This window comes from Aulonocara sp. 'chitande type north' Nkhata Bay, linkage group LG13, assembly GCF_057382095.1.
Source record: "Aulonocara sp. 'chitande type north' Nkhata Bay isolate Kocher_YH1m ecotype deep benthic linkage group LG13, A_spYH_male_GT1.1, whole genome shotgun sequence".
NCBI classification, from domain to species: domain Eukaryota; kingdom Metazoa; phylum Chordata; class Actinopteri; order Cichliformes; family Cichlidae; genus Aulonocara; species Aulonocara sp. 'chitande type north' Nkhata Bay.
In genome coordinates, this window is record NC_141356.1 from 21,951,237 (window position 1) to 21,978,563 (window position 27,327).

The following is a 27,327-nucleotide window of genomic DNA, read 5'->3' on the forward strand; positions in this document are numbered from 1 at the left end:
TTGTAAGAAATGATCAAAAATAGTTTTTTAAGAAGAATTCATGACACTAAAATTGTAAATCGCCAGATATGGAGAGGAGTATACAGGCAATACTGTATGTTTCATGTCTGAAAATGCACCACTAAACACTACACGATATGTTCTGTGCAGCAAAAGTTGCCTGACTTATTAAAAAGAAGACATGCACTGAAAGAATATGTGTATATTGCATTTTTAGAGCACTTTAATCACTGAATCATTTATTGTATTCAAACACACATCAGCAAATACAGTTCAGCAGTATAAATGATTAAGTTCATTTGCCTGCTGGTTTTACTCTTGACTGGATATTGCCTGGTTGCAGTTTGCCACATTTCCTCTCTCCCGTTTTCTCCTGGGTTTTGCAGATCTTACTGAAACATGCTGATACAATTAAACAATTCTATTCGACTTTGCTTACGCGTTGAATTCCTTCATCCTGGGCATGATGAGGCTTTCAGGAGCTGTAATATAATTGAGCTTCAGTCGGTGGAAAAACCTGTAATTCATTACTCAAGAAAATAAAACCAGGAGTCTTATTTCAACAGTCCAAGTGGAGCTGGAGTGCTGTGACCCAATTCTATGCTCCTGGAACTGTAAATGGGCTGAAATGAATACCTGTTTTTCTTCGTCCCTCAAACCTCTCTTTCTTCAACTCTTTTCAAAGTGCAGATTTACATTCCGTCTGGTTTGCGGTTGCTATTTTAGAAATGTTTCATGTGGGGCACCCCCGACTTATCCTGCGCTCATGTGCGCTCACCACACTCCCATAAATGTGCACGCACGCGCACCCCACCCAGCCCTTAACCACTCCCCCTAGAGCTTTCATTGTTTATCTATGGAGAACCTTGGGTTTTGGCTTGTTGTTCTCTCTCCTCATTCAACTTCCAGTACAGCCTGCCTTTTCTCCACTTGCCTTGATTGGGGGGAAAACTTTTTTTTTTAAATTAATTTTAATAAGGGCACCTTTTCGATCTGGTTCTTCCCTTTGCCAGAATACTCATTGCATGAACAAAAGAGAATAGCTGGGGGGGAGCAGTCCTTCTCCCTTTATTTTAAGGTTAGCCAATGTCATTGATTTCATTATGTTTTTCTTTGAACTGTTTAATAATGCGCACACTATTCTGATTGATCGCATTAGCCTAGATAACACAGAAAATGTGAAGAATTGTTGCATGCATGCATCTAAGGATTTTCTGCATCTATACAAGGAAAAAATGTGCTTTTCTACGGTTGCAATGCTGATGAACAGGACATGTCAAGCGATTTCTTAACAGTCCAGTGTAATGTTTACAGGGGAGCTCTCAGCCTGTTAAATGAGAATAACTCCCTATGCTCCATGGGGGATCTAACACAGTAGATACCAGGCACCAGGAATGTACAGCATTATGTAATCACTTGGCAGTATTCACACAAGGGAGGTCATAACGCAGACATGTTATCGAGAACAGCTTGATACTGGACTGGTTGACCCTACTACCCAGGATGCTTGAGTGTAAATAAATCTCGCTGCTAATATGATGTAGAAATAGTCTAGGTGTTTATGGATAGATATATATTTTTAATTGTATTTATTTTTTAAAGGTGCTTTAAGGCTGTTCTGAAAATTTTCTGTGCTGTCCATTCTTGTGCCCCTGGGGTCAGTGAGTAGTCTTTCTCCAATAGGCTTTTATCATTGTCAGACAGCGACATCTGGCACTTAGCGGGTGTATTTGATAGCATAGTTGCTTGGCAACCCAGTAGGAGTTGAGCTGTTTTGAGAGACTGAGAGTGACGACTTCTCACCGTAGGAATACAATAACAGGTGTTCAGCTTTGTGGATATTGATGGTGTTTTTTCAAAGCTATAAATGTAACAGCGCTATAAAAGCATCAAGACAGACTTCTTGATTTTGAGTAATGGTTGATTACTGCTTTGTCATTGTTATCACAATACCTAGAATTATGCAATCCTCAACCCAAATCAAGGGAAATCTATAGTGTTGATTGTTTTGTGCTCAAAGCTAATGTTGGACTTTAGATGACAGAGCATGAAATCTCAGTTGACAGCTGTTTTCACAGGTCACTTCCCAAGTAAATCCCTAAATGAATATCCACACACAAATGTGCAATATTTGTATGCAAAGGACAATAGTTTGAGCATTGGACACATTATGGTTTCCATCATGTTTGAGCAGGTTTTGGTTGTATGCAGGTAAACTGTGTGTGGAACACAAGTGGGAACAATTTTCTCATTTCAGCTGCTTTTGTAAGCAATGGCCTGTACCAGAACAGTCTTGAACCCGATATCTGATAGACTGTCTTAGCTACACCGGATGCACCAAAATGCTGGTTGTTGCCCCCAGTGGCAAAATTGGCAAAGTTTAGCAGATGGAATCCCAAATTGCTTTCCAAGTAGCCCTAACAAATGTGAACTAAATTTTCAAAAAGTGTCTGTTAGGTTAACAGTTATCCTCGTACGATCAGTAAATGGCAGAACTGATTCGTTCTAAAAGGAGGATTGCCGTAGGAAGCATAATTGTCTCTAACTAAACAGATTCTGTCTTCCAGGGTTTTTTTTTAAATTGTATTTTTATTTTACAAATGTCCATGTTAAAAGCTGAGAATGCTTCTCTGTCAGTTTAGATAAGCTCACATAAAACAAAACCCTTGGCTCTGTTGTATTCTTACAGTTTCCTAATCCTGAAATGGTAATCAGATACTGTTGTAGAGAAACGAGAAATGAGTCTCAGGTGCTATGTAGATGCCATCTTGCCAAAAATATTCCAGAGCAGTTTACAGGGAGACTCGAGTGTTGGGTTTTGTCTGTTTTCATTTAAATCTCTCAACCTTTTACTGCCAGGTACTTGTCAGCTGTGTGGTATTACACTTGTAGAAACTGGCTTTCATGCAAGATATTCAGACTTGCTGGTTGTGAGCAGCTCTAATTACCGAAAGACAACCTCACTCAACATTATTGATTGTGTTATTTATCATTTAACTACTTTGGAGGGGATTTAAATTATAGTGTGTAACAGAGTCTCGCATCAGTTTGTGTAATGATCACAGTGTAGATTGATGAGTCGTGTCTCTGAGCATGGCTTATCATCAGTGTGGTCTCATCTGTGCTGACTTGTGTCCATTTACATGAAATTAATATTTTCAACTTTTAAAAAAGGGGAAAAAACAAAGTCAACATTTGGGGCTAAAGGAGTTCATGGTAGATCAAATAGGTCAGCTCACAACCCAAGATCAATTTATACATATCACAGACTTTCTCATGTAATTTGCATTATTTTTAAATATGATATAATTAAAATGTCACCTTCTTAAGTCAAAGTATTAACAACTAAGATATTCTATGAAGTGGTATTAAAGTTTTTAAACCATGCAGTCCTAGCCAGGCCTGAAGAAATTCTCTATAATGCTTAAAAAATACACGTGTTCATGTGTTAACAAGCATTGCACGTGCATTTGTGGTTTGCAATAGCTTTCTCAGGCCCTCTCATTAGCTCCATGTTAAATCAGCTGAGAACTGCCGCTCTGACTGTGGGGAGGGACATTAGAAAGCTGCTGTAAAAACATCCTCGTTTTCATAAAATGTGGGAATTGTAGTTTTTGCAAGCTTGTTGTTTTCCTGCGAGCATGGAACGGTTTATAAATCTGGCTTTCATATTAATCCATGTCTTTCGTTTTGGTATGCTAAGATGTCAAACCTTTCCTAGGTTTGACTTGTTGTTATGAAGTTCACCACGTCTTTTCTTAGCTTAATGCTAACGTAGACTTTTCTGCAAATGTTCCAAGTTTCACCTTAAGTCCTCTGTGGTTAGTGCCAGTACAATACCTACAGAGGTTTCTAAGCAGCCCTGCAGTTTAGAGATTTAGGTGGTGCCTCTCTTTGATTTTTGCAATTTAAAAAGATTTTGTCTTCAAAGAAATCCTTTCACATTAAGGCCTTTGATTGCTAAATCTTGCACAGTGCAAATACCAGAGACCAGAGGCAAAGTGCCGTGTGTAGTTTCATGACTAAAACTGTGTGTTTTAGTCAGACAACCATGAAAGCAGAAAAGCAAATGTGCACATGTCAGATTTTAGAAAAGCATGTATATGCATGATCCTCTTCATAAATCCCAGTGATCTTGTACTTAGTTTGAGAAATTTGCACTCCTATTTATGGCAAATGAAACCACATTAAAGAATAGTAGTGGCGGTAGCACTGTTTTTGCACCAACATCATCTTATAAAAGCACTGTATGATTTAAATTTCACATTAGTAATTTGCAATGTATTTCCACAAAACCTGAAGTATGCATATGAGATCAAGTTGCCTAGCAACCACCTATCAACATACAAACAAAAGCCTGGGCATAATAAGAAGACTCTTATAATATGTCTCAGCTAATTTTTCATCTGCATCTTATCAAGCTTGACATTCTTAAGAAAATGTGTACACGTGGTTCAAAGAACACATGCAGTCCGCACATGCTTACGTCACATTTAGTTTATGTGTCGGGGGAAAATGTAAACAAATAGTTTTTATCCATACAAATTGTTTAGATAGCGAGCCCCAGGTGTACAAACTCCTGCTTTGTTATTTAGTTGGTATTAAATAATTGATTTTGACACATTCAGCCTAAATGGATAATTACTTTAATCCTTGCCATGAAATTTTTGTACTCTAGTTATTGGGAGAGTTGTGACTTGGCTTTAACAAAAAACACAAAAAAAGAACTTGAGCTCATGTCTCAGATTTTCCGTTAAACCAGTGTAGCATAAAACTGAAACTGTCCAAGGGTGAAAATATTAACGTCAAAAATATATTTTTATTTGATTTATTGAGCCCTATGTCTCTATTGTTTGCTTGATTGTTGTGTGTGGAATGAAGCCAGAACTGTAGAAATCAACACTGTTTACATTCCTTCAACGTCAAAACAGCGGAATCTCCCAGAAAGTTGCTCTTTCCACAAAATAATGGATACCAGACCTTACTCCATCTGCCCGCTATTAGGCCTGTATAGTTTTTTTTTGTTGGTGCAATGACAGTGATTAGTTATATTAAATAATTATACAGAAAGCGTTGGAGAGTGTGGATCTGATTAACTACAACTATTATGTCTATTTTCTCAAATTAATACAATCGAGTTTGTTGCTTTAAGTTAGTGTCACATTATTTGTACCATATTTTCAAAAATACATCAGAGGACATAATCCATTGCAAAATGTGAACTGTGCTCAGGGCCTTTGGCTCATTTTTCAGCTGTGATGGCTTTACAGTACACATTGCTGGGAAGGAGGAGCATTGCATTGTCCTTGTGTAACCTGGGTAGGAACAAAACTATGGATCTAATGCATTTGAGAAATGGAAGTCTCTTTGGTATGAGTCTGGAATTGTATATACTGGTAAAATGTATTTTAAAATCTGGATATATTCTGTTTTTCAGCTCTCATGCAAATATTCATTTAATTTGTCCAAAGGAAAGCTGATAATTTAAATTGGTTTTCTCTGTTGGTGAAAATAACAGGCTTCTTGGTTATCTAAGTACAGAGGCATGAGTTCTGCAGTTTTGTTTTGTGTGTGTCTGTGTGTGTGTGTGGTGAAAGGCCTGTCAGTTCTTTGAAAAACAGGGCAAAGCTAAATCCAAAGGATCTCTCTGGTCATTATTTTCCCTTCTAATTTTATATTATTGGCAAATCATCACATGATTGTTTTGAAGCTGAGAGGGTGAATTTATTGGTTTTCTGAATTTTAAGTCTCAAACTCAACAATAATGAGTGCAAATTCCATTCACTGCATTAAAACAGAGAAAATAATCCCGGTCTTTCATAGGGCAGTAGAGAGGCAGCCTTTCAGTCACTTAACTTAATGTTCATGTGAGCAATTTTTTTTTTTTTTGATGAGGCTGGTATTTTATTCTAATCAGTAGTGATTGATTTAAAAAAAAAAAAAAAAAGTACATTCCTTTTGACCATCTTTGACGCAGTACCTAAAGATAACAACAAAAACATTGATGCATGTAATGTTCTTCCAAAAAACAATACTTCACTGGGATTCTTTAACTAGGCCACCCTGTGTTTCTTCTTCTTTTTTAAGCACATCCTTGGTGGATTTACTCCTGAGCTAAGGATTATTACCCCATTGATATTTCCGCTGCATGTTCGGCTTCAAACAGATGTCTTCACATTTTTCTTCAAGTAATGTTTTATATGAATTCAAAGTTGACTCCGCCCTCTATCTACGAGGCTGCAAGACAACCTAAACCATACCATTTAGGCTTCCGTGCTTCACAGCTAGTATGAAAAGACTTCTTTGATGTTCACCAAACATATGGCTGTTGCCTTTTTATTTATATGGCACATTTAATTACACATTAGCTCTTTTTCCTTAACATAAAAGATAAAAACATAAAAATCTATGTAGGTCTACTGTGCCTTAAGGCAAAACAAGAAAAACACGTATAATGTTATTGTAGCCAAGCAATCCTTTGATTCTTCTGTGTAGAGCCCATCACTCCAAAAAGCTGTGGCTTTTGCTTTTGTGGTCGCCGACCAAAAATAAATTTGCTTTATTGTTCTTTTTGGACTTTTGGACAGCAAATTCTTTTTTCCTGTTACACATCCCATTCAGGTCAAAGTTGTGCTATCGGTTTGTAGACACACAAACACACAAACAAACTGTTTTTATCATTTACGGAATATTTCTAAACTCAGACTAATGGTATCAAAGCTTGAACTTGAGATGATTATTCATGCTTTTATTTCTTCTCGTTTAGACTACTGTAATGGCCTTTTTACTTGTTTTAACAAATCAGCCTTAAATAGTCTTCAGACTGTGCAGAATGCTGCAGCACGTCTCTTAACAGGCACCAAGAGAAGATCGCATATCACTCCAATCTTGGCCTCCCTTCACTGGTTACCTGTAAATTTTAGGTTTCATTTTAAAATTTTAGTTCTAACCTTTAGGGCCCTACATGGTCAAGCTCCTCAATATTTATCTGACCTGTTGAAACCACATTCATCTTCTCGGGCTTTAAGGTCATTAGATCAGACACTGCTGGTGGTACCGCACACTCGTTTTAAAACTCGTGGTGATCTTTTTCAGCTTTGATTTGAGTTGTTGATCAATGGTCATGAGAATTTGCATATTAATGATCTCCCAGCCCATCGTTCCTTCAGTGTTGCTAGTTTCTGTCATTATGCAAATGTACTGTTTGTAAGATTGGGAAAACCTGCAGTCAGCTCTCACTGGAAAACAATACGTCCAGATTAACAGAATAATAGAACCAACTTTTGGGGATTTGCTTACCTGGATGATTGAGCATGATCAAGACGTTACCTGCAGATCCTGGGATCTAATTTGCTTTACATTTGCAAAGAGCTCTCAAGACCCAAGGCACCCTTTTCCCGAATCCCACCTCCAAAGCTGCTATAATTACTTTTTTTTTTTTCTTTTTCTCAAACAAGTTATAAAAAATTATATACACTGGAACTCATCAAACAGTCTGTCTCTGCCTTGGATTCTCCCACGGCCAGTTTACACATATGGCAACAGGATGTTTTGCTTTTTGCACATGGCTCGTGTTTTCAATCTTGTCCCATACCAAATTCCATTTAGCTCCTCATTTATGCCAAAGATGGAGTTGGAGTCTTTGCTTTTGCGAGTTATCAGTGAAATAAATGTAATTTTCCTCACTTCAGTTTAGTTTGTGTACTGCTAATTCATAACAGTGGCTTCAAGGCACCACGGCAACTTCTTCACATTTTTTTTTCCCCATTTGGTTCATTCATTTAAAAATGCATTGTCTTATTTGAATATGTGAAAATGTATGTGAAAATGTCATACAGCTGACCGAGAGTTTGACTTGTTTAAAATCAGTGAGTGGATAGGTATTTGATGTTTTCCTGCTTCTTCAAGCATTTTGTGCAACTTTACCACCTTATTTGGCTATATGGAGCCAAATATAATCACATCATCTCCTTGACTCCAGTTGGGTTACAACACAGATTCCAACATAGAAAATTATTACCAAGTAGAATAATATTGTAAGTTACCTTTTGGTTGGCTTAACCTGTACTTGTGTCACTATTTTGTCACATATAGGCAAGATAAGAGGAGATGAGATGATAAAAGAACAGCTGGTCTACTCTGATAGACAGTGTGTTGCTTTTATTTTTCAGTAGACATGGGGGAAAACCGACGCTGCTGTTTTCCTTTTGGTTTGTCTTAGTTCTTACAGGAAGTGACACGGTAGCAGGGTCTTTCATAATCTTGGAACTTCAGACCACCTACAAAACTGAGCTTTCAAGTCGGAGCAGTTCTATACTAAAGCAAATACTGGATGAAAACACTTAAACCTACATTCACTGAGATAAACTAAATATGCTGGGAGTTCTGTGAATACGGAACACGTTGTTTTGTATTTGGTAGCCGCATAGTTGTAACTGTAGCTCAAATTGACACTCATGACATTTTATGCTTTATCAGTTGTTTGTCATGGGGGGAGAAATCCTATGGGGTATACCCTGGGTAGGTCACTGGTTTATCGCAAGGATAACACAGAGAGGGAAAAACACCAACCATTTACATCTCAATTTAGAATTGCCAATTATCCTAACCCATGCATGCCTTTGAGAGCTAACCACACAAGGAAAAAACAGCAACTGGCTGGCAGGATTTAAACCCAGGACTTTCTTTGTGTGAGGAACGATGCTAATCACTATACCACCACAGTGCCCGTCTTAAAATTCCCGCCTAGGATGCATGACAGTCACGAAAATAAAGTATATGATGTGAGATAAAGTAAAGCAAAAACAATTTTGCATTTGGCAAGCAGCGGCCAAGTATTTTGTGTGTTTTACCTGACAAATACCTTATCTAAAGAATCAAATACTGATTTGTAAAATATTTGCATTCCCAAAATTAATACAAATTACAAGAGAAATTACATCAATGCAAAACAGCTTTTAGTCCATACCAGTGTTTACAGCTCGTCACAGCCCCCCGCCATCCTGTTCACCCTTATTAGTCTCGTCTGTTATCAGATTAAGCACAGCAGAATGCTGACGCTGTCATTATGAGCATCCGCTATCAGAGGCTCTTAACGCAGCTGAAGAGACATCCAGCATTGATTCAACAAGATGCTTATTTTCCCTTTCGTGACAGTTGTTAATGTTGTTGTTGCATAAGAGTGTTAACAGATGGAATTTTTTTCCGATCGGTTTCCAAAGCAGGAAGAATGGTCGTGGACATAAGCTCGCTTAAATCAGACTCTCCAGATTCAGACTCACAAGTTTCTAATCCACTTTTTTGTGCTTTTGGATGCAATGATGAGCTAATATTCATGTTATCAGTGTATTGGGGTGGTGAAAAGGATGCAGTGCTTAGTGAATTTTAATTATCTGTCTTTTAAAATGTGGTGTGGATAGGAAAGCTTCAACAATCCTTTCCACACCCTAATTTCACAGTGGGATTATCATCATATAATACTGTTTGCACCGTGTACAATCTGTAATGGGCTTTTTTCTTGTTTTTTTTTTTTTAAATGGGCCAGCTTTTATAGGTTTGAGGAAATTTTACATAAAACTCAACGGGGCTCAGAGGGCATTCACCATATGGTTGCTTGCTTTTCTTTTTTGACGTAATAGGTTTAGAGCTCCATTTAGTTGCAGTTACGTTCTTGATTCATTATAACTCATCATAAATGATTACCATTATGGTTTTCTAAAGCCCAACAGTCCAGACAGCGATATTTACTGTGCGATAAGTTTACCATACATTTTTTTTAGTTATTCAATTTGGTTCTAATGTTCAAAACTGCAAAGTCACTTTTTGAATACATTATACTTCAGCTGTCCATTCAGAAATAAATGTTGAAATGTTTCGGACACTTTTGTCGTCATTGCACCGAGGTCAGCGTTTTTGACTGAACTGTAAGTCACGGCAACTCTACCGCTGCAGATGTTTCTGACCCAGATTTACACAGACTGCAGCAGATCCATCTTGAGAACGTTGACCGAAATGCATCATTAAACTCTCCCTGTATTCCCAAATGACAGGAACATGAGAATTCTCCTTGGATAGGAGATATGTATTTTGCATTAACAGAACTTGCCACAGCTTGGAGGACTTGCAGATGTGCTGGAGAGACTTCAGGCCTGACTTGCTCTGGTGGTTGGCTCTGTGCTTCTCTCCTGCTTACTGTATCAGCTAAGGGAGTTTCTTGGCATTTTCACCTGCTTGGAAATTTACTTTAAGTCAAACACCACTGCTTCTCTAAGTCCTTAGTCTGTTTACACCCAATGTTTGGGAATTTTAAAGTTGTCATGTACCATTTCCAAGGCCAGGCATTTACAGTATGCTGACAGACAAAAGTCGTAAGTGTGAATGTTATTTTAAGAAGTGCAAAACCAACATCAGTCAATCCAAGTGTGGTATGAAATGCTCCATTAATGGCTACTGTAAAATGCCCAAATATTTTCACTGTATCCATCAATTTGTTACACGGAAGCTGTGTCCAATCTCTAGGATTATAGAAAATTGCTTGGAACATTTTTATACCATTCTTGCAAATCAGCAGTATCGCTATGCATGCCAAACGCAATATGCAAAGAAATGGAGATCCACCATAAACACTTTACTGAGTGCAGATACGGTAACATTTTGAGGACTGGATAATCTGTGTGTGATTTGGCTGTGTTAGGCTGGATTGTACATTTAAAAACTGAGTGACTGTGTGGTTTTGATGAATTTATATTTCTCTTTCCTCTGTCTCACTCTAGCTGCCTCTGAGGGGAGAGTCAACGGTGGGGAGGATTTCTTTCAGAAGGTGAGTGTGTAGTCTGCACTTGGATAATGTGTGCTTTGTCTCTGGGTTGTTTTCAAGCCCACTGAGCAGCACTTCACTCATTGGTAATGGAGCAGATGCTCAGGTGCTCCTTCAGTCAGTCCTAATTACAAATGTAAACAAATAAAAACAATGGAACTACACTGACGTTAAACCACTCCAGGGCTCTGATACTATAACACAGCTGACACAACACTGGGTGGGGGGGGGGGCTTTCTCAGTTACATAATGTACCATAATATACCAGCTTATCTAAAGTTTAGAAACCCTAATCCGGCCAAGCAGTGCATCACTGACTTTTCTGTGTGAGCAATTTAATGAAATGTCCTCAAGCTTCACTACATTCAATGAAACGAGGATTTGGCTCAGTGAGTTTAAATATTTCTGAATGGGTGACAACTTGCTCACATTCTCGTACTGGTACTTGGGGAACAGTCAAGTATGACACTGTGGCTGTATAGCTCAGTTCTTTATTAATTGATGCTCTTTCATACCAGTACAATTGTTTATTAATTGCAAACTCTCAAGTGAAACCATTTCTGACTATTCAGTAATGTGACTTTCTCCTGGTTTTATTTCTGGAACCTATCCTGACAAGGGCTTGGCAATGCAAACTTGATCACCATGAAAAATTAACAAAAGACTAATCAAAGTAGACTGAGTTGGTTGAGTTACTGAGATACAGTATGGTGCAAATGTTTTGAGCCACCCCTAATTTCAGACTTTCTTGCACTCTGTTAGCAGTAGAACCACGAAGGGGGTCATTTTCACTCCGTGGCATTTAAAGAAAATATCGAAATTGGTTAAAATATAGCAAATAGTGAATTTTAGGATGTGTGAAATAAAAATGAAAAAATAATAAATAAATAAACATAACCGTTTATACCTAGAACAAATGAGGTAATTTAGACCCAATAGAAATTAATGTAAAACAATATTGTACATGCCAGGTTGCCTAGCAACATTTACTATTTATACACTTTTTGATATGATGCCTGCTGTAGTGCAGAGTAGTAGTTACTGCAGGGCCAAACGTGTCATGTATGGGAGTTTGAGCTGAAGCAGAGCCACTCAGAGCACGGAGTGTGTGACCGAACGTGTGGAGAACCGGGCGAGTTGTTGGCTTTATAGAGCAGCAGGGGAACTGCAGAGAGTCCAGAGTGTGGGGAACAAATTGCGCAAATAAAGAGTGAAATCAAGAGCAGAAAAGTTTTGGAGCTGCGGAGGTGAATATCTACAGACTGAGGCGAAGCAGTGAGGATGCTGGGCGACAGGCTGCAGGACCGGTGATTAGAGGCAGTTGTGGATGAGATGTTAAACTTTCACTGTTAACTGTTGATAATGTGTTCACGCATCAACAAATCACACCAACACTTGCCTCTAGCGGCTTTGTGATATTTAATGAAATTATCTAAATCATTTATAAAACCAACAAAATCTCTTAAATCTTTTTACAGTCAGATCTTACTTAATTTTCAACTAATTTATCTAATTTTAGCAGCATAACATCTTCAAGAAATGACATTGCCTTTGCTGCTGTTGTTTCAGGACGAGGTCAACTTTGCGGTGGTTTTAGGGAGTCTGGTCTTGGCTTTCTGAAGGCCTTAACCTTTTTTTTCTTTTTTTTCTTTTTTTTTTTTGACGTTGGCTGCTTTTTCACTCATTTTCAGTCCAGTATTTGAACCTGAGAATTTATAGTGGAATCTTCTTTTATTCAGGCTTTACAGGGGATTTATGATTCTCTGGTCTCCCCGTTCTCTCCGGGTACCCCAGCTTTCTCCCACAGTCCAAAGACATGCAGTTAGTTGGGTTAGGTATCTAACAGCGATCTGTCCAGAGTGTACCCAGCTCTCGACCTATGGTAGCTGGGATAGGCTACAGCGACCCTGACAAGGATAAGCAGAAGAGAATGGCTATATGGATGTTAAATCTACACAGTGGCTACGTTCTAACCACAAACCCGTAGGAAACTCTACACCATAACCTATGATGCAACTGTAAACTCCCTGGAAAATTAACTAGATTGGGCGTTGACACAGCCCACAATTATTGTCACTGCTGCTTTTTGTCCTGCAGTTTTTGATTATCAGTGAGAGAGTAATAATCATAGCCTCAATATAAGGACTCACAGATGTCAGCTAATTCCTGGAGGGAGATTGCCCAAACTATTGGAATGACACAGAAAAACGTGAGGGACACATGTGTTTGCTTCCAAAAAAATGAAAGACCACAACAAAGACTGGGGACACTAACATATAACGAGCAACTTAGCAAAGAACCAATTTTAAATTGCATCTTCGGGCATTTTGTTACTAGCAGCCTCTCACAAAAACATGTAAATTGTTCCCACTTCTTCAGCTGAATTTATGAAAAATGCTAAAGATAAGGTGATTCCCAACAAGCAATCATCCACAAACTTGGCATATCTCTGCACTGTATTGTTAATTAAAGATGAGGGAACTGGACAAGTGAAGGACAATGATACATGATACAGGACCTGATGGATGCATGTGGACCTTCAGTAGATAAATCTAATATTTGTTGAAGCCCTATCAGAAATGTCTCAACAAATGGGTGGTTGTCAAAAAGGAAGAGAAATGGTGATAAAGCTGCTACATACCACGTTATCTTAGAACATTACAGAAGCAGTGTAGGATTATCCTGATAGCGATTGGGGGGGGGCAGCCAACATCCAAAAAAGAGCTTTGAACGTCCTTTAATAAGCCCAGAAAACTTTTTGTTAAGACTCTTTGCATAAATTATTAGAAAGCTTACCTAAACCAAAGGCGATCATACCCAATATTGACTTTAAAGCTGATTGATTTACTCTTTGTCCCCCTCATGTTAAGAATTATGTAAAATGATATTAAAAGTAATTAAAATAAAACAAAATTCTATTGATCAACAATTCACAATACTAAAACTTCAGCTTACGGCTTAAATTTATAGATTTTCCACAACCTGTCTGCATGCATATGTCACAAGAGAAAAGACTGTGCAGATGCTGACTAAGATCACAACATTGTGTCGGGCAGAGCTATGTTTCAACTCATGTTTTGGGAGTAAAAATTGTCTGTCATCAGACCCTAAAACAAGAGTCATTGCGACAAAGCATTTATAGCTTTTTATTTTTCTAAAAAAAAAAAATGTTGGGTTATGTCTTTTCCGTCTGTGCTTCAGTTCTAAAAGCAGCAGATCAACAGTCTTGCATGTAGAGATCTGATGTCCCTAAGGTCTTGGCAGAGTGGTGCCTTTGGCTTTGAAGTGAATGCAACTTTTCCAAAGGGGTATTTTAGCAACTTGAAGTGCAAGACTGAGTAGACCTGTATAAGTTCAAGCATTAAATTACACAATGACGTTTTATGTAAGCAAGTTGGAAAGAAAAAAAAAATTAACCGAGACTCTGACTGTATTAAAACGTACTTTGCAAAGTTAACACCTGAAGCATCATCTGCAGATACAGAGGTTGCACTTCTCAGTTATTAGACACATTGCATGAAATGAATAACGAGGCTTCTGCAACACATTGTATCATTACTGTGTGTTATAGTCAGCTGTTGTTAAAAAAAAAAAAAAAAAAACACCAAATGCTGTACATAACTATGATTAATGGAGTGGTATGTCGATTTGTGCAGCATTTGAGTCGGTATATAAAAGAAACTGTCTCAAACGTAATCGAGATTGGTCATTGCATACAGTCTAATCACACTGACAACAGTTGACCCAAATTGTAAGATCTGACATGAAAATTCAAAGTGTATATTGAAGTATATTGTGGTTTCCTTAATTTATCTCAAGTGGATTGATTTTTGTTTAAAACTCAGCTTCCTCATTATATTAAATCTCCCTCTATACTATGTTAATGGGCTGTAATGAAATAAATGATGGACAGCGGTCTGCTTTAGCATTCCTCCTTTGTCTATTTTCCGTATTTGGTTTTGGAGGTTAGGAATCGGAGTTAAATGTCAAAGAAGGAGGCAATTTAACTGTCCCTGAAGCAGTTTTCAAAAACCAAGTAATGCAAACCAGGCGCCTTAAGATTTCCCTCGTCGGAATTTTAACAAGGACTCTCGATATAATGCACTCTAGTTCTTCCTTCACTTCTTTTGGCTTGGATAGAACGGCAGTGTTTAGGATATGCAGTCTAGATGTCTACCTCAAAGCAGGTCTGGCAAAATACGCCTGGTGGTGTATTGACTTTGCCAGCCATGACTTTAAAAGTCCTTGACTTGAATATTGTCACAGCTTGTTCAAAGAAACAGTGGTTACTAGAGGTTAAATTGACAATTAAAAATTAGTATGCAGCTGTTTGAGTTGGCAGTCTGGTAAGAAGCAGTAAAGTGCTAAAGTCATGTTTTTATTGTAGAATTTCCATTTGGACAGCTCTGTATAGTTTCCCTTCTGATAGCGTGATCACCATACATGCCCAATTTGAGTTGGGAAAATAAACACACGGTGTAACTGTGGATTGTTGAAAGAAATGGATGAGGTGTGTGAAATACCTTGAAGTTGATGAAAATGGAAACTCTTAGTTGGACCGCTTCCTGCCCTTCCAACACACCCATGAACCACACACACTCAGTGGGACTAATAAGGCACATACGAAGAAAGTCTCTCTCACACATAAGAAAGCATATAGTCATTTTTGACGCACACATTCTTACACTTTGGGTGTTGGGAATTAGATTTTGTAGTTGCCTCAGCAGTTGAGATTTTTAGAGTTCAGTCTCTGGCAAGAGCAGCACAAAATGATCCACCCCCGCACTTTCTTCCCAAGCCTGCCTGCTGCAGTTGATCAAACCCTCTTACTCACTGTCTGCTGGACTTCCTTTGAGCTCAGAGCAACTTTTTGTCATAGAGTCCAAAACAGTCCACCCTCTTCATGTTGTCAGTAAAATAGTAGAGAAGATGGCAGACAATGTTGGACAACAGGAGGGTGCGCCAGCTGTGAAGTTAGCCATGTGAAGTTCCCTGCAGCTCCTGTGAGGGAATCTTACCAGCTATGTCCCTTTTCTCTTTTCAGCCTGTTTTTGGCATCACTCACTCATGTTTTTCCCCTCTCGCACGTCTCTTTCTGCCTCTTCCCTGCTGTTGTTCCAATGTTATTAGGTCTTTGCACTCTATTAATCCATTAATGTTTCCTTGTTATCATTCTGGTGTAAGCAGGGGATTTCTCTCCAAATAATATACTTGATTGTTTAACAGAAAGCGTGCGTCAGTGAACAGTTTATCATATTGTTATGCAGTAAAAACTTTTACGCTGTAAACTGTTGGAAGTGTTGCATCACTCTAAGCTCTATGGAGAGGTGTGTAGAGGTTTAGTCGTGGGGCAACAAAAGACGATAACGCCACGCACCACAGAAGAGCTTTGAGTGGATTTGAGTCAAGAGAAGCCTTTTGAACCTCTATCCAGTTCCTCCCCAGTCCTGCTTCTGTCTCCATCCCAGAGGTTGTGGTTCTCTAAATAATGCCAAGCAGGATATTTAAGTGCCAGTGTTCTCTACATCTGATGCCAGATGTAATTCATTTCATTTACACTGACGCATTTTGTATTCCGCTGCGCTGACAAGGAAAAAACCTGAAAAATTAAGACTGTCAGGGTGAAATATTTGGTTGGCATACGTCTGTGAGACGTTGAAATAACTAGGTCAGTATGAGTGGCATCAAAACATACATAAACAAATGTTTGTGTTCAGTCAAGCAGTTTGAATTATCATGCGTCATCCATTAAAGTGTGTGTGTGTCTGCGTGTGTATGTGTTGCCCAGAGGAGTTACGGTGCTGCAACTTAGCACTCTGTTAACATGAACTCAGCTATGACTGTTGAGCCTCACGGGAACGGTTCAGTCAGTGCTGTCATTTTCGAGCTCTGCTGTTTTCTCAGTCTCGTAACTCTGACACCTCCCCCCAGAAACCCTCTGTCATCCCCGCAAACACACACACAATCGCACATATTCCAGCTGAATCAACAGCTGCACCATTGCAGCGAGATCCAGGAAACATGCCTCTACACTGTCGACTGCTGCTGTGCAATACATACTAACGCAGTCACGTGTTTTAAATGGATGTGCCATCTTTGAGGACATTTACTTAATGATATCCTGTGTTATGTTACGCACACATCTGCACGCACAGCTGCAAACCACTAAGAGCTGATCATGTCAAGGTCGTGCCATGAAATGTTGTTGGAGCCACAGTCATTTTTGTATTGATTTCAGAAAGGCTAGGGTGGCAGAATAGAGTGGCTGGAATGGTAAATATATAGGTTACTTAAATTTGTGCAAATATCTTCACCCATTTGAGAGGCATTTGCTAGCCCCTTCATAAATAAACACCATCCACCCTTTAAAATGGTGTGTGGTCTGCCAGAAATCAGTCCCATCTGCAGGACCCTGCCAAGAACAGCAACGCTGGACAGGAAACAGTTTTCTCTGAACAAAGCCCTTTTTACAGAAAAAGTTAGGGTATAAGCCATAATGTCTTTTGTTTTTTTTAAATCGTAAGCCTTCTACTTTGCTTATTTTCTGTGCTCCATTGTAGTTTCTGTGTAGCTTTAAGAGAGTGAAAAGTACATTTCCATTTACAGTGTCATTTTACTCGCTATCAGTCATCTGGCTTTAGTTCCACCATTGCCACTGCAGTTTCTGTTACCTCTGGGAGCTTGCTGCAGTCTTATGTTTCTTTCATATGTGCTTTTAAATTAAAGGCCTTCATGACAAATCCAGACATGCGTGTCATTGCCACAGGAGAGTGATTTGTAAGAGCAGAAGTTACAAAAAAAACTTTTAAAATTAAAGGAAAAAGTTAAGGGAGAATTTGTCTTTATCGCCGGGAACAGAATGTCCTTTAATGCTGCTTGTGATGCATCCAGCTGGTGTGAGCATGTGATTCAGACTGCGAAGAAAAGTTTGCATTCAGCTACAGGGGTGTTTGTGATTTATTGTCCTTTCTCACATATACCAGACGTCAGTGGGTGGGTGTCATGTTGTAGATTAGCTGCTTGTGCCCGAGGCTAGTTTGAAACTCACTAACATAAAACTTGTCAGATTTTGGTTTCAGGCTTGACTTACAATCTGTGTAAAACCATTTTGAGTGAATACATGGATAATGTTGTTGCAGCACTTGTAAAAAATCCTGCATCAAAGAGGAATGGGGAGGTCTCCAGTAAGACAGTAATGGGTGATCATTAGCAGCACGCTAAAGGCCGGATCTGTTTCCAGCTTAGTCCCTTTAATGATACCAGAATAAATTCCTTACAGAAATAGTTGAGCAAGATTATCTGAGAAGAATTTGCCTTTATTTTCATTGCACAACATGTACATTTCACTCAGTAGACACTGCAAGTAATCGCAGAACCACGAGACGGATAAATCACAAGGAGGACTGAAAGCTTAATTTTTTTACCCTTAGATGATGATAATTCTAAAAAGATATGCAACTTGGGTCAAGAGTTTAAGAGGGAGGGAAGAATATAACAATACATCAGTAAGTTTTTATTGAGTTTGTTTTGTTTTTCTGGAGGAATGCAGACACTTGTGAGAGGAAATTTACTTACCTTTAAAAGGAGCCTATAAAATAAACCCATAGATGCCATTGCTTAATAAAAGTTAAAATTCTGACTTCAGGGTACTAGGTTTTTACATTTTTATGTGTGAAGGTGTAGGAAATCAGTGAGGCCTGAAAGGGGCCGTCAACCCTCATCGGCTTAGAATATACAGCTCAGCTGTAGCGTAAAGTGAAACACACATCAGGCCTGTGGAAGCTGGCTCTGTTTTACAGGTGTGTGTGACTGGCTGTGGATAAGCTGTCAAACTATGTTGTTGATGATTTCAAGAAAAACCCTTCAACATGTAGAAAAGCAGACAGGAGTTTATGAGCTTCCCTTTCTGATTTGTGCCTCAGTTAGCAATACAAGCTGTACTTTTGTCTTTTTAAAAAAAAAAAAAAAAGAACTGGCAGATATAATTTAATAATCTTTGAGGGGACAATGAAAGCTGTGAATAGTTGTAGCAGTACTAATAAGCCTAACATCTAATTTGACTAGGGAGCACTGATGGATCTTAATGCACCCTTTCTCCCATTTGAATTACAATATGTGGCTTATGGCTTAATGCACTGGACCACTAAGGAATATTAAGTGGCAGCCCCTGCTCATGTAATGTGTTGAAGCGGGCCTCTGGTGCTTGATCACGTAGCTGAAACAGGGAATTTCATATCTTCTCCATCCCGAAAACACAAACCCCTGGAAAGTATTAAAACAAACATAAGACCACAGGACATTTCTGAAAACAAGGATGGAGCACATTGAGGACAAAGCCATTAGGAGACACATCTGATTTTCTTTCTTTTTTTTTCTTTTTTTCCCCCTCCATTAATATCAAGTACTTCTCACGACTGGCAGTTCAAAAGGCAGCCGTTATAGATTTGTAGGCAGGAGGCCAAGCAAGGTAACTTCCTCCTGGTGGAGAAAAAAAATAGGAGTGAATGCTGGCAGCCTCTTGACAGCTCATTGTACTTTCTTTTGCTACCTGCTGTCCCCCCTTCTCCAGTGATAGATAGATAGATAGATAGATAGATAGATAGATAGATAGATAGATCTAGATAGATAGATCTAGATAGATAGATCTAGATAGATAGATCTAGATAGATAGATCTAGATAGATAGATATAGAGAGATATATATAGAGAGAGATAGATATAGAGAGAGATATATATAGAGAGAGATATAGATATATATATATATATAGATATATGGGGTGCAACGATATTCGTATCGATATTGAACCGTTCGATACAGTGCTTTCGGTTCGGTACGCATATGTATCGAACAATACAACATTTGTAATTTATTTTATCAATTTTCCTTCTGACGATGCTGTCTGTGTTGAGCGCTCAGTGAATCTGTGTTCGACTACTCCGCCTAGGCTGCACTGTCCAGCGCAGATCCACTGAGCGCTCAACACAGACAGCATAGTCAGAAGGAAGAGCGCAGGGCAAGCTAGCGAGACAGAAGTTAAGCTCTCCTTGCAACAGGCAAATTGAACTTCATTCAGATCTGGCGTTTGGAATTATTTTGGTTTTCATGTGACGTATGACCCTGAAGGTAAGCGAGTCATGGACTAAAGTAAAACAGTATGTTGGATGTGCCATGCAATGCTCAATTACATTGGTGTGAACTAGTGTGTTAGCGCAGTTAGCTCGTTAACATGTTGGCCGTCTAGCCCCATGCACGGAGCGATCGGCGGTAGCTCGTTAACGGAGATTTGCCGTGTTGTGGCGTTAAGGTCATTTCAACGAGATTAACCTGAATGCACTAGTGGGAACACAACGAATATGACTGCACATTTACGCCGACATCATCCTAGTGCAAAGACAAGTGAAAGCAGACAAAAAAAAGCAAGCATGCTACTAACTTTAGCCGAGTCATTTAGACAGCTGTTAGCACATGATTCTCCTTATGCTGCTGAGAATATAGCCCAGAATAAGCGGATAGTATAGCTTTTATTTTGGAAAGAGCCATTTCTCTGTAATAAACTCTCTTTTCCAAAGATGAGTGATTCCTCAATCAGATACAGGGCTTGCAATATCGCTAGCCCGACGTCCCGAAGCTAGCGATTTTTTCAGTCGGGCTACCAAAATCTATCTCTTCCCTGCCCGTCGGGCTATTGTAGGAAGGAAAATATATGTCAATGCTTTTGCATTCTTTCAGAAATGTAGCTGGGTAATTATGTCATTGGCATCGGTGAGCCACTGTCAATATGTGACATATTGAAGTCGCGTTTGAATTTGCGCTTGTTTTTTTGCTTTCACTTTGCAATCGTGCGAACTGTGTATAGAGAGCGACAGCACTGATCTGTGAGTGATGATAATTTGCGCACCAATTCCTCTGACATCGTCTTATTAATCGTTAGCTTACTATGCAAACATGACAAGTGAAATCTCCCGCAGCAAGCTTAAACATGTGAGAGGTTGATCGCGCAGAGAATCGCTGAGCTTATGTGAGTGAGTGTGTAAAAGCATTTCAGTTCTGCTGAGCCAAATAAGACAGGTCAGGGTGAAGAAGTGACAGCCAAAGAAAAGCTTACCACAAAACGGAGAAGTTATGACAAATCAGACTATAAGGCAAAAAGAAAGTGCAGCTTCATGGTTTCATGGACAAAAGAATTTCTGTGGCTGCGATATGATGAGCTAAATAACCAGGGCTGCACATAAGTGGTCCGCAGGTGCGCATTCGCTGTCAAAATAAAAAACACGCACAAGGGTTAGGGTTAAATTTAAAAACTGTACTTTTGAGTTAAAATATATATTTATAATTTTAATAAATGACAAATTAAAAATGCATGAACATTTTTTTGTATCGAAAAAATATCGAACCGTGACACCAAAGTATCGAACCGAACCGTGAATTTTGTGTATCGTTGCACCCCTAATATATATATATATATATATATATATATATATATATATATATATATATATATATATATATATATATATATATATATATATATATATATATATATATATATATATATATATATATTATTAGGGCTGGGCGATATATCGAGTTTTTTTAAAATATCGATATATTTTCATACGAGATATAAGATGTGACAATATCGTTTATATCGATATAGTCTATGTTACGTTATAATTATACTTGTGGAGCTGCAGGTTTGCCTCTCTTTCGTCCACTTTTGTCTCTACGCAACGTTACTCTGCCTCGCCTCTCCTTCACTGAACACAACTCCGCCTCCCCCATAGCTTCACCTGACAATGACAAGGCAATGACAAGATGAAAGCGGAAAATCTCCGTTAGCGAATTACCGCGGATGGCCCCGTGCGTGGGGCTGGACGGTGTCAACGTGTTAGCGAGCTAACCGCGCTAACGACATGCAGCCCGGAGGGGCTGCACGGCCTAAAATCCTTTCATTTTCTCAAAACTCGACAGTGCGCCTTATGTATGAATTCTGGTTGTGCTTACTGACCACGAACCGATTTTATGTGGTACACAGCGCTCAGCAATCTGTCAAAAAAAATTTAATATGACTTTGCTAAGCTACGGAGCTGCACGGCTTGATGTCGGAGGATTATGGCTACCGGGGAGGAGCCTCGCGGAGTGATACGTACTGTGTGTGTATAAGGACCACAAATGGCACCTGTTCAGAGACGTGGTGCAGCTGTGAAATCTGTCTCTTTGTTATTATGCTCAGCGTCTATTAGTTTACATTTTGACTGCACAATTGTGAGCTTTTTGTTATGCACAAAAACAACATTTTCTTTTATTTATGGACCATGATTATTTAATAAATGCTGATAATTTATTTTTGAGTAATTTCTTCATGTACATCTACGCTGTATGTAAATAAAAGTGCCCGTGTGACATCTGGGACACAGTGTGACTAAGAACTCTCTTTTTGTTCTTAACTTATGGCTTTAAAAAAAAAAAATCGAGATATATATCTTATATCGCCATCCAGCTAAAAAATATCGAGATATGAATTTTGGGTCATATCGCCCAGCCCTAATATATATATCGATCATCATACATTGATATTGCCTATTTTCCACGCTTGCTGCCAAAACAGCCTTCATCCATTGATGCATGGATATAATCAGGGACTTTTGAGGGTATCCTAGTGCTGTCTGCCACCACAACATTAGCAGAGGATTTTTATGCTTTATTGGCATGTTCCTAAGGAGTTTCTATGGAGTCGTAGGATGCATTAGCCTGCTTTGTCTATTTGTCTGCTAGGTGCATGTCAAAGTAGCATTCATTTGAATGCCATGACCAAAGGATTGCTAGGCATGTTATGCATTGCAAAGCTAAGTGACCTATAAGTTTAATCCTGTGTGTGTGTGTGTGTGTGTGTGTGGGTGTGTGTGTGTGGGTGTGTGTGTGTGGGTGTGTGTGTGTGTGTGGGTGTGTTGATCAGAATCTGAGCAGTTTTTAATTGAACGCAGTCACAACTCCTCGTGTTTTCAAAGTCACCCAAATTAGTGCTTGCTAATACAGCTGATCTAATTAAAATCTCCAAAAATCCACATAGTGTCTCACAGTGATCTATATAATAGTATAATTAGAAATAAATCTGAAAAACACATTTACAAACTTAGAAGTTTAGTTCAGTATGTTGCTGTAAAACTATTGTAATTACTGCCAAGACAGAAGTCTCAAAGTTCTAATTTAGTAGGTTTTTTTGTCTGCTAATACACAACCAGTACTGATATCTGTGAAAATCTAATGCCAGCTCTCCTTCATTCTGTTTCAGATCATGGATGAGACCCAAACGCAGATTGCCTGGCCTTCTAAACTGAAAATTGGAGCAAAGTCAAAAAAAGGTGAGGTTTCCCCGCTTTTTATACCAAACTCTTCCTATACTGTTGCTTGTGTGTAACTTACTTTTGGGGGGCTTAATGTTGAGCCTATAGGATGTATGGATATGACGAGCTCTATATGTTAACTTTGTTTTGGTTTTCCATCTGAAAAAACTAATAAAAAAAGGTTAATGGTTATGAGTCAGTTTGTTGTAACCAGAAAAATGTTCTTTGCAAACTCGGTGGGGTCGGATGGACAAAAAGGGGAGTATTTCAAGATTGCACTAGCATTGGTTATTAAAAATTTAATTGAAAAGATGAAAGCATTGCATGTTTTCTGTCCCTCGCAAGGCAGTAACCTCATCTTCATGGAGGAATTTTTTTCAGATTTTTGCTGCGGAGGTGGAGGGGTGGGAGTTGGTTGCCCACGCATTTATTGCCCAAGTTGTTCCAGTGCTCTATTACCAATAAAACATTATCACGGTTATTTAAAGCTCTTCCGGGAGGGAGTGAGGCCAGGATTGAGGAGAGGGGAGGGTGAGGAGTTGGTGTAGCGATGCCCACTTTAGCAGTTCTCCTGAGGAAAACAATGCGCATCTTCAAGCCAGATGTGCAATCCAGTGACATTATGTAACTTCCTCACTCATTCTTTATGGATAAAAAGTTGACGCAAACACATCAGAATATTAAACACTTTTTCCTCTGGCTGTTTAATCAGCTGTAGGTTCTACGCAGTTCATTCGCACACAACTATCCATTCACCCCAAGTATTAGTTCATTCAGAAAACCTGCCTTTGACGGCACCTGGGAATGATGATGTGTACAAAAAAAAATGTACGTTTTTGACGCATGATGTTAGATTTTCCCCCGGTGTTGCGTAAACCGAAAGCAGCAGAGGGTAAGAGTGTTATATAATCACTTGGTTATCTTATGCATTTTTTGGGGGGGGGTTGAAACTGCCCATCTGCTTTAACCACCTGGATCCTGGAATTGAGGGAAGAGGAAGGGACAACACAGCAAAATAGAGTTCATTTCACTTACCACATCAGCCATTCTGTAAACTTCAGGAAACGAAGAAACACAGATTTTATCCACCTTTTATTGAACACAAAATTAGTCCAACACAAAACTCACCTGCTCTGCTCTTGACAGAAGATGACGGAGCAGATTATGTTCCGTTATTTTTATCTAAAATCACACTCTTTAATAGCATTAGCTTTCCTTGTTTCCCTGGAATTTTCATGTGCAGTCTGGAATTGATTACACTCGGTGGGATAGCAGCAGATGTGAGGGGATCTGTATGTTTTGTAACCTCTGCGTATGGCGAGCCGCACTTCATCAAAATGCCAGCTCTGCTGTTTCATTCATCACCTGCAACTAGCCATCTCTACCGCCTGCATAGGTGCGATAAGGCAAGTTGGTAGCCTCTGGGACAAGCCGTCATCAGCACCTAGCCTGCAGTTTATCATAATGAGGAGCCATATCGCTCATGCACAAGACACGTACGTGTAGCAATTTAAGGACACCGGAGTGGTCAGTGTTGGTTTATTGGCGTCTCAGAAAGTATCATTTTTTTGGTTTTTTTTCCATTACGGATAATTGTTTTAAAGCTACTTCCAGTTGCCAGTTGTGTTTCACTGTTTCCGCAGATGTTTTGAATGAGTTTTGAAGTCAACAGGATTTTAATTCTCTTCATTTGTGTGGTATTTTCTAATGCAGTCCTTCGCTGGAAAAATGCTTCAGCTTTGCCAGGCCAGAGCTCTGGGTCAAAAGGTTTCTTCTCTGTCAAGTGGAACAATAAAAATCTGTGTGACTGAAAACATTCACCTTTCGCAGCTACAGGTCTACTCTTGTTTTTGTTTGTTTTCATAGGTGTTGTGCGTGCCAAATTAGGACTTAAGGTGTTTTGTTTTTTTTATACATATATATATTCAACAATCATTCATCAAATACAAAATGGGGGGTGGAGAAAAAGCACAGAGCACACACCACTTCAAAAATGCGGGGGTGTTCTGCATCACGACTGCGGCACTCATTTAGGCTGGCTAATGTTTGCCAGATGTGCTGTGCAGGTTGGAGTGGGGACACTGAAAGGGCCATACTCCCTCTAACGGTTACAGGAGGAAGTTGAGTGATTTCTGTTGTTCACGACAGCAGAATGATGGGAAAATTCCCTGGAACAGTGCTGAGGTTGTGATAGATCTCTGACCACTCTTTGTGCTTGTTTTTTTTTTTTTTTTTTTCTCTGTTTTGTTTTCCTGTCTGACTTCAGCTTTTTGTTTTTTTGTGAGTTCTTAACCCGCAAACAATCTGTGAGCTGTTGTTCCTCCCTCCTGTGATGCAGCATCTTTTGGAGTCTTGAGGTTGTCCGACCCTTTTGGCGCTCTCAACAAGATCTGTGCTTGTTTGTTGATGCATATCAAACTAATAACATTTGCTTCCTTTGTAAATACAAAAAAGAAACTACCCTGACTGTTTTCTTTTCTATGCTTCTCATATCTGACCCATGCAGGACTTTTCACTCCTAAGCTCCTTGGAAGACTAAACACGCTAGTACGAGTTTCTCTAAGGTCCCGGTGACTTTGTAACAATAAATCTGCTTCAACAAGTCCTGTCTGAGGACTACGCTGTACATCTGTGATCCTGTGTTTGTGTGTGCATGGTTAGGAGTGTTCCTGGAAGGGGGCTTTGTGGACTTCCTGCTGCTCGGTACAGTTAACACGTGGGCGATGGACCGTGGACGTGTAGTACATGAATGTGTGCACGTGAACACACACGCACATATTTGTGTTTTTGCGTTTGCATTCTCCAGGGGTCCTGCATGCAGCAGTGCCAGATGTATTCTTACCCAATGCTGCGCAGACAAAACCATTAGCTGTGAAAAGTTTAGCTATGCAGTGTTTGTGCTGAGAAGCTGAGGAGGCACAGTTTATTCACTGCTTGGATATTTCTTGCGCGATCCTTTTGTGGTTGCTGAGTGTATTTACTCAGAAATTTTAAATGCTTCAAAGTGGTGCGTTTATCACTAGTTTGCATTTGGGTAAACACTACTGGGTCTTGGAGTGACTGCTAATAAACACCAGAATACAGTCAGTGATCTTTAGCAGTATTTGAGAAAGAAGCTGAAGGAGGTTGACAGAATGAGGTTCAGAAAAGAGAAGGTGAGGGTGTCTGTCTTCTATTTAGGCAAAATTGCAGCTCAAGATTTGTTTTGTTTTTTTGTTTTTAACAGCTCACAGTTTTTTGAGATTGCCTGAATGTAATTCCAGAGGTGCTCCTCTTCCCCAATCACCACATGGCATTTGCTTGCCAATAAAAATGAGACTCGGCAGATATAAAAGCAGTAATTACTGTCACACAGCTTTTGTCTGACGCACTGTAATTTGTTGACAAGTGGAGACTTTTTGTGTCATATTTGGATTGAACTTGTCGCATTCTGCCTCTGCTCATTGTCAGCACCAAGTCACGCACGCACATAGCATACTTCTACAGACGTTAAACACATGCCGTCCGCCTCGTTTTTAACGTCTGCCCGTCTCTTCTTTCCTTGCCAGATCCACACATCAAGGTGTGCGGGAAGAGGGAGAATGTAAGGGAAGCCAAAGACCGAATAATGTCTGTCCTCGATACAAAGGTAAAGAAAACACCTTCATCACAGTGATTAAAAAACGTCCTTTGTGTGTAAACGGGCAGCTCTCAGTCTTCTGTTTCCTGCTGAAGGTGTTTTTCACTCAGGTTTATTTCACCTGAACTCTCCCACTGACAGCAATCAACTTTCCACTAATCAATCCCAACACTCAAGTCTTGAGTTTCTCAGTTTTGCAGTGTGTGCATGCAGGCTCCGTTGCCATGACAGCAAAAGAATTCACATAGTTGGGTGACTGGGCTCTAGCACACCCTAGGGGCAAGAGGTCGCTTGTGCACTTTGTACAGCAACCCACACGGAAGAGCTGCACCCAACTGGCATTGTTTATAGCATTTTATATGGTTTTGTCACGAAAAGGCCTTCCCCCCCCCCCCCTGGAATACACAGAATTATTTCAGAATTTTTATTTGCTTTATTCATTTTTTTTAATAAACAGCATATTTTGTTGCTTTGATTCTGTTCTAAATGAGTGCAGCATGTGAGTGTGTTTTTTAAAGAGTGGAAAATTGTAAAAGTAATGACTTTGT

General features: G+C 39.3%; 1 protein-coding gene across 1 annotated transcript in view; it reads left to right on the top strand.

Annotated features, from left to right (window-relative positions):
- Window positions 1-27,327, top strand: part of bicc1a (BicC family RNA binding protein 1a) — a 59,934-nt gene that overhangs the window by 5,108 nt on the left and 27,499 nt on the right. Inside the window, exons 2-4 of the mRNA XM_086259169.1 lie at window positions 10,773-10,819; window positions 23,109-23,178; window positions 26,709-26,788. Coding sequence (XP_086115295.1) covers window positions 10,773-10,819; window positions 23,109-23,178; window positions 26,709-26,788 — 197 coding nt within the window. The remainder of the gene's footprint in view (window positions 1-10,772; window positions 10,820-23,108; window positions 23,179-26,708; window positions 26,789-27,327) is intronic.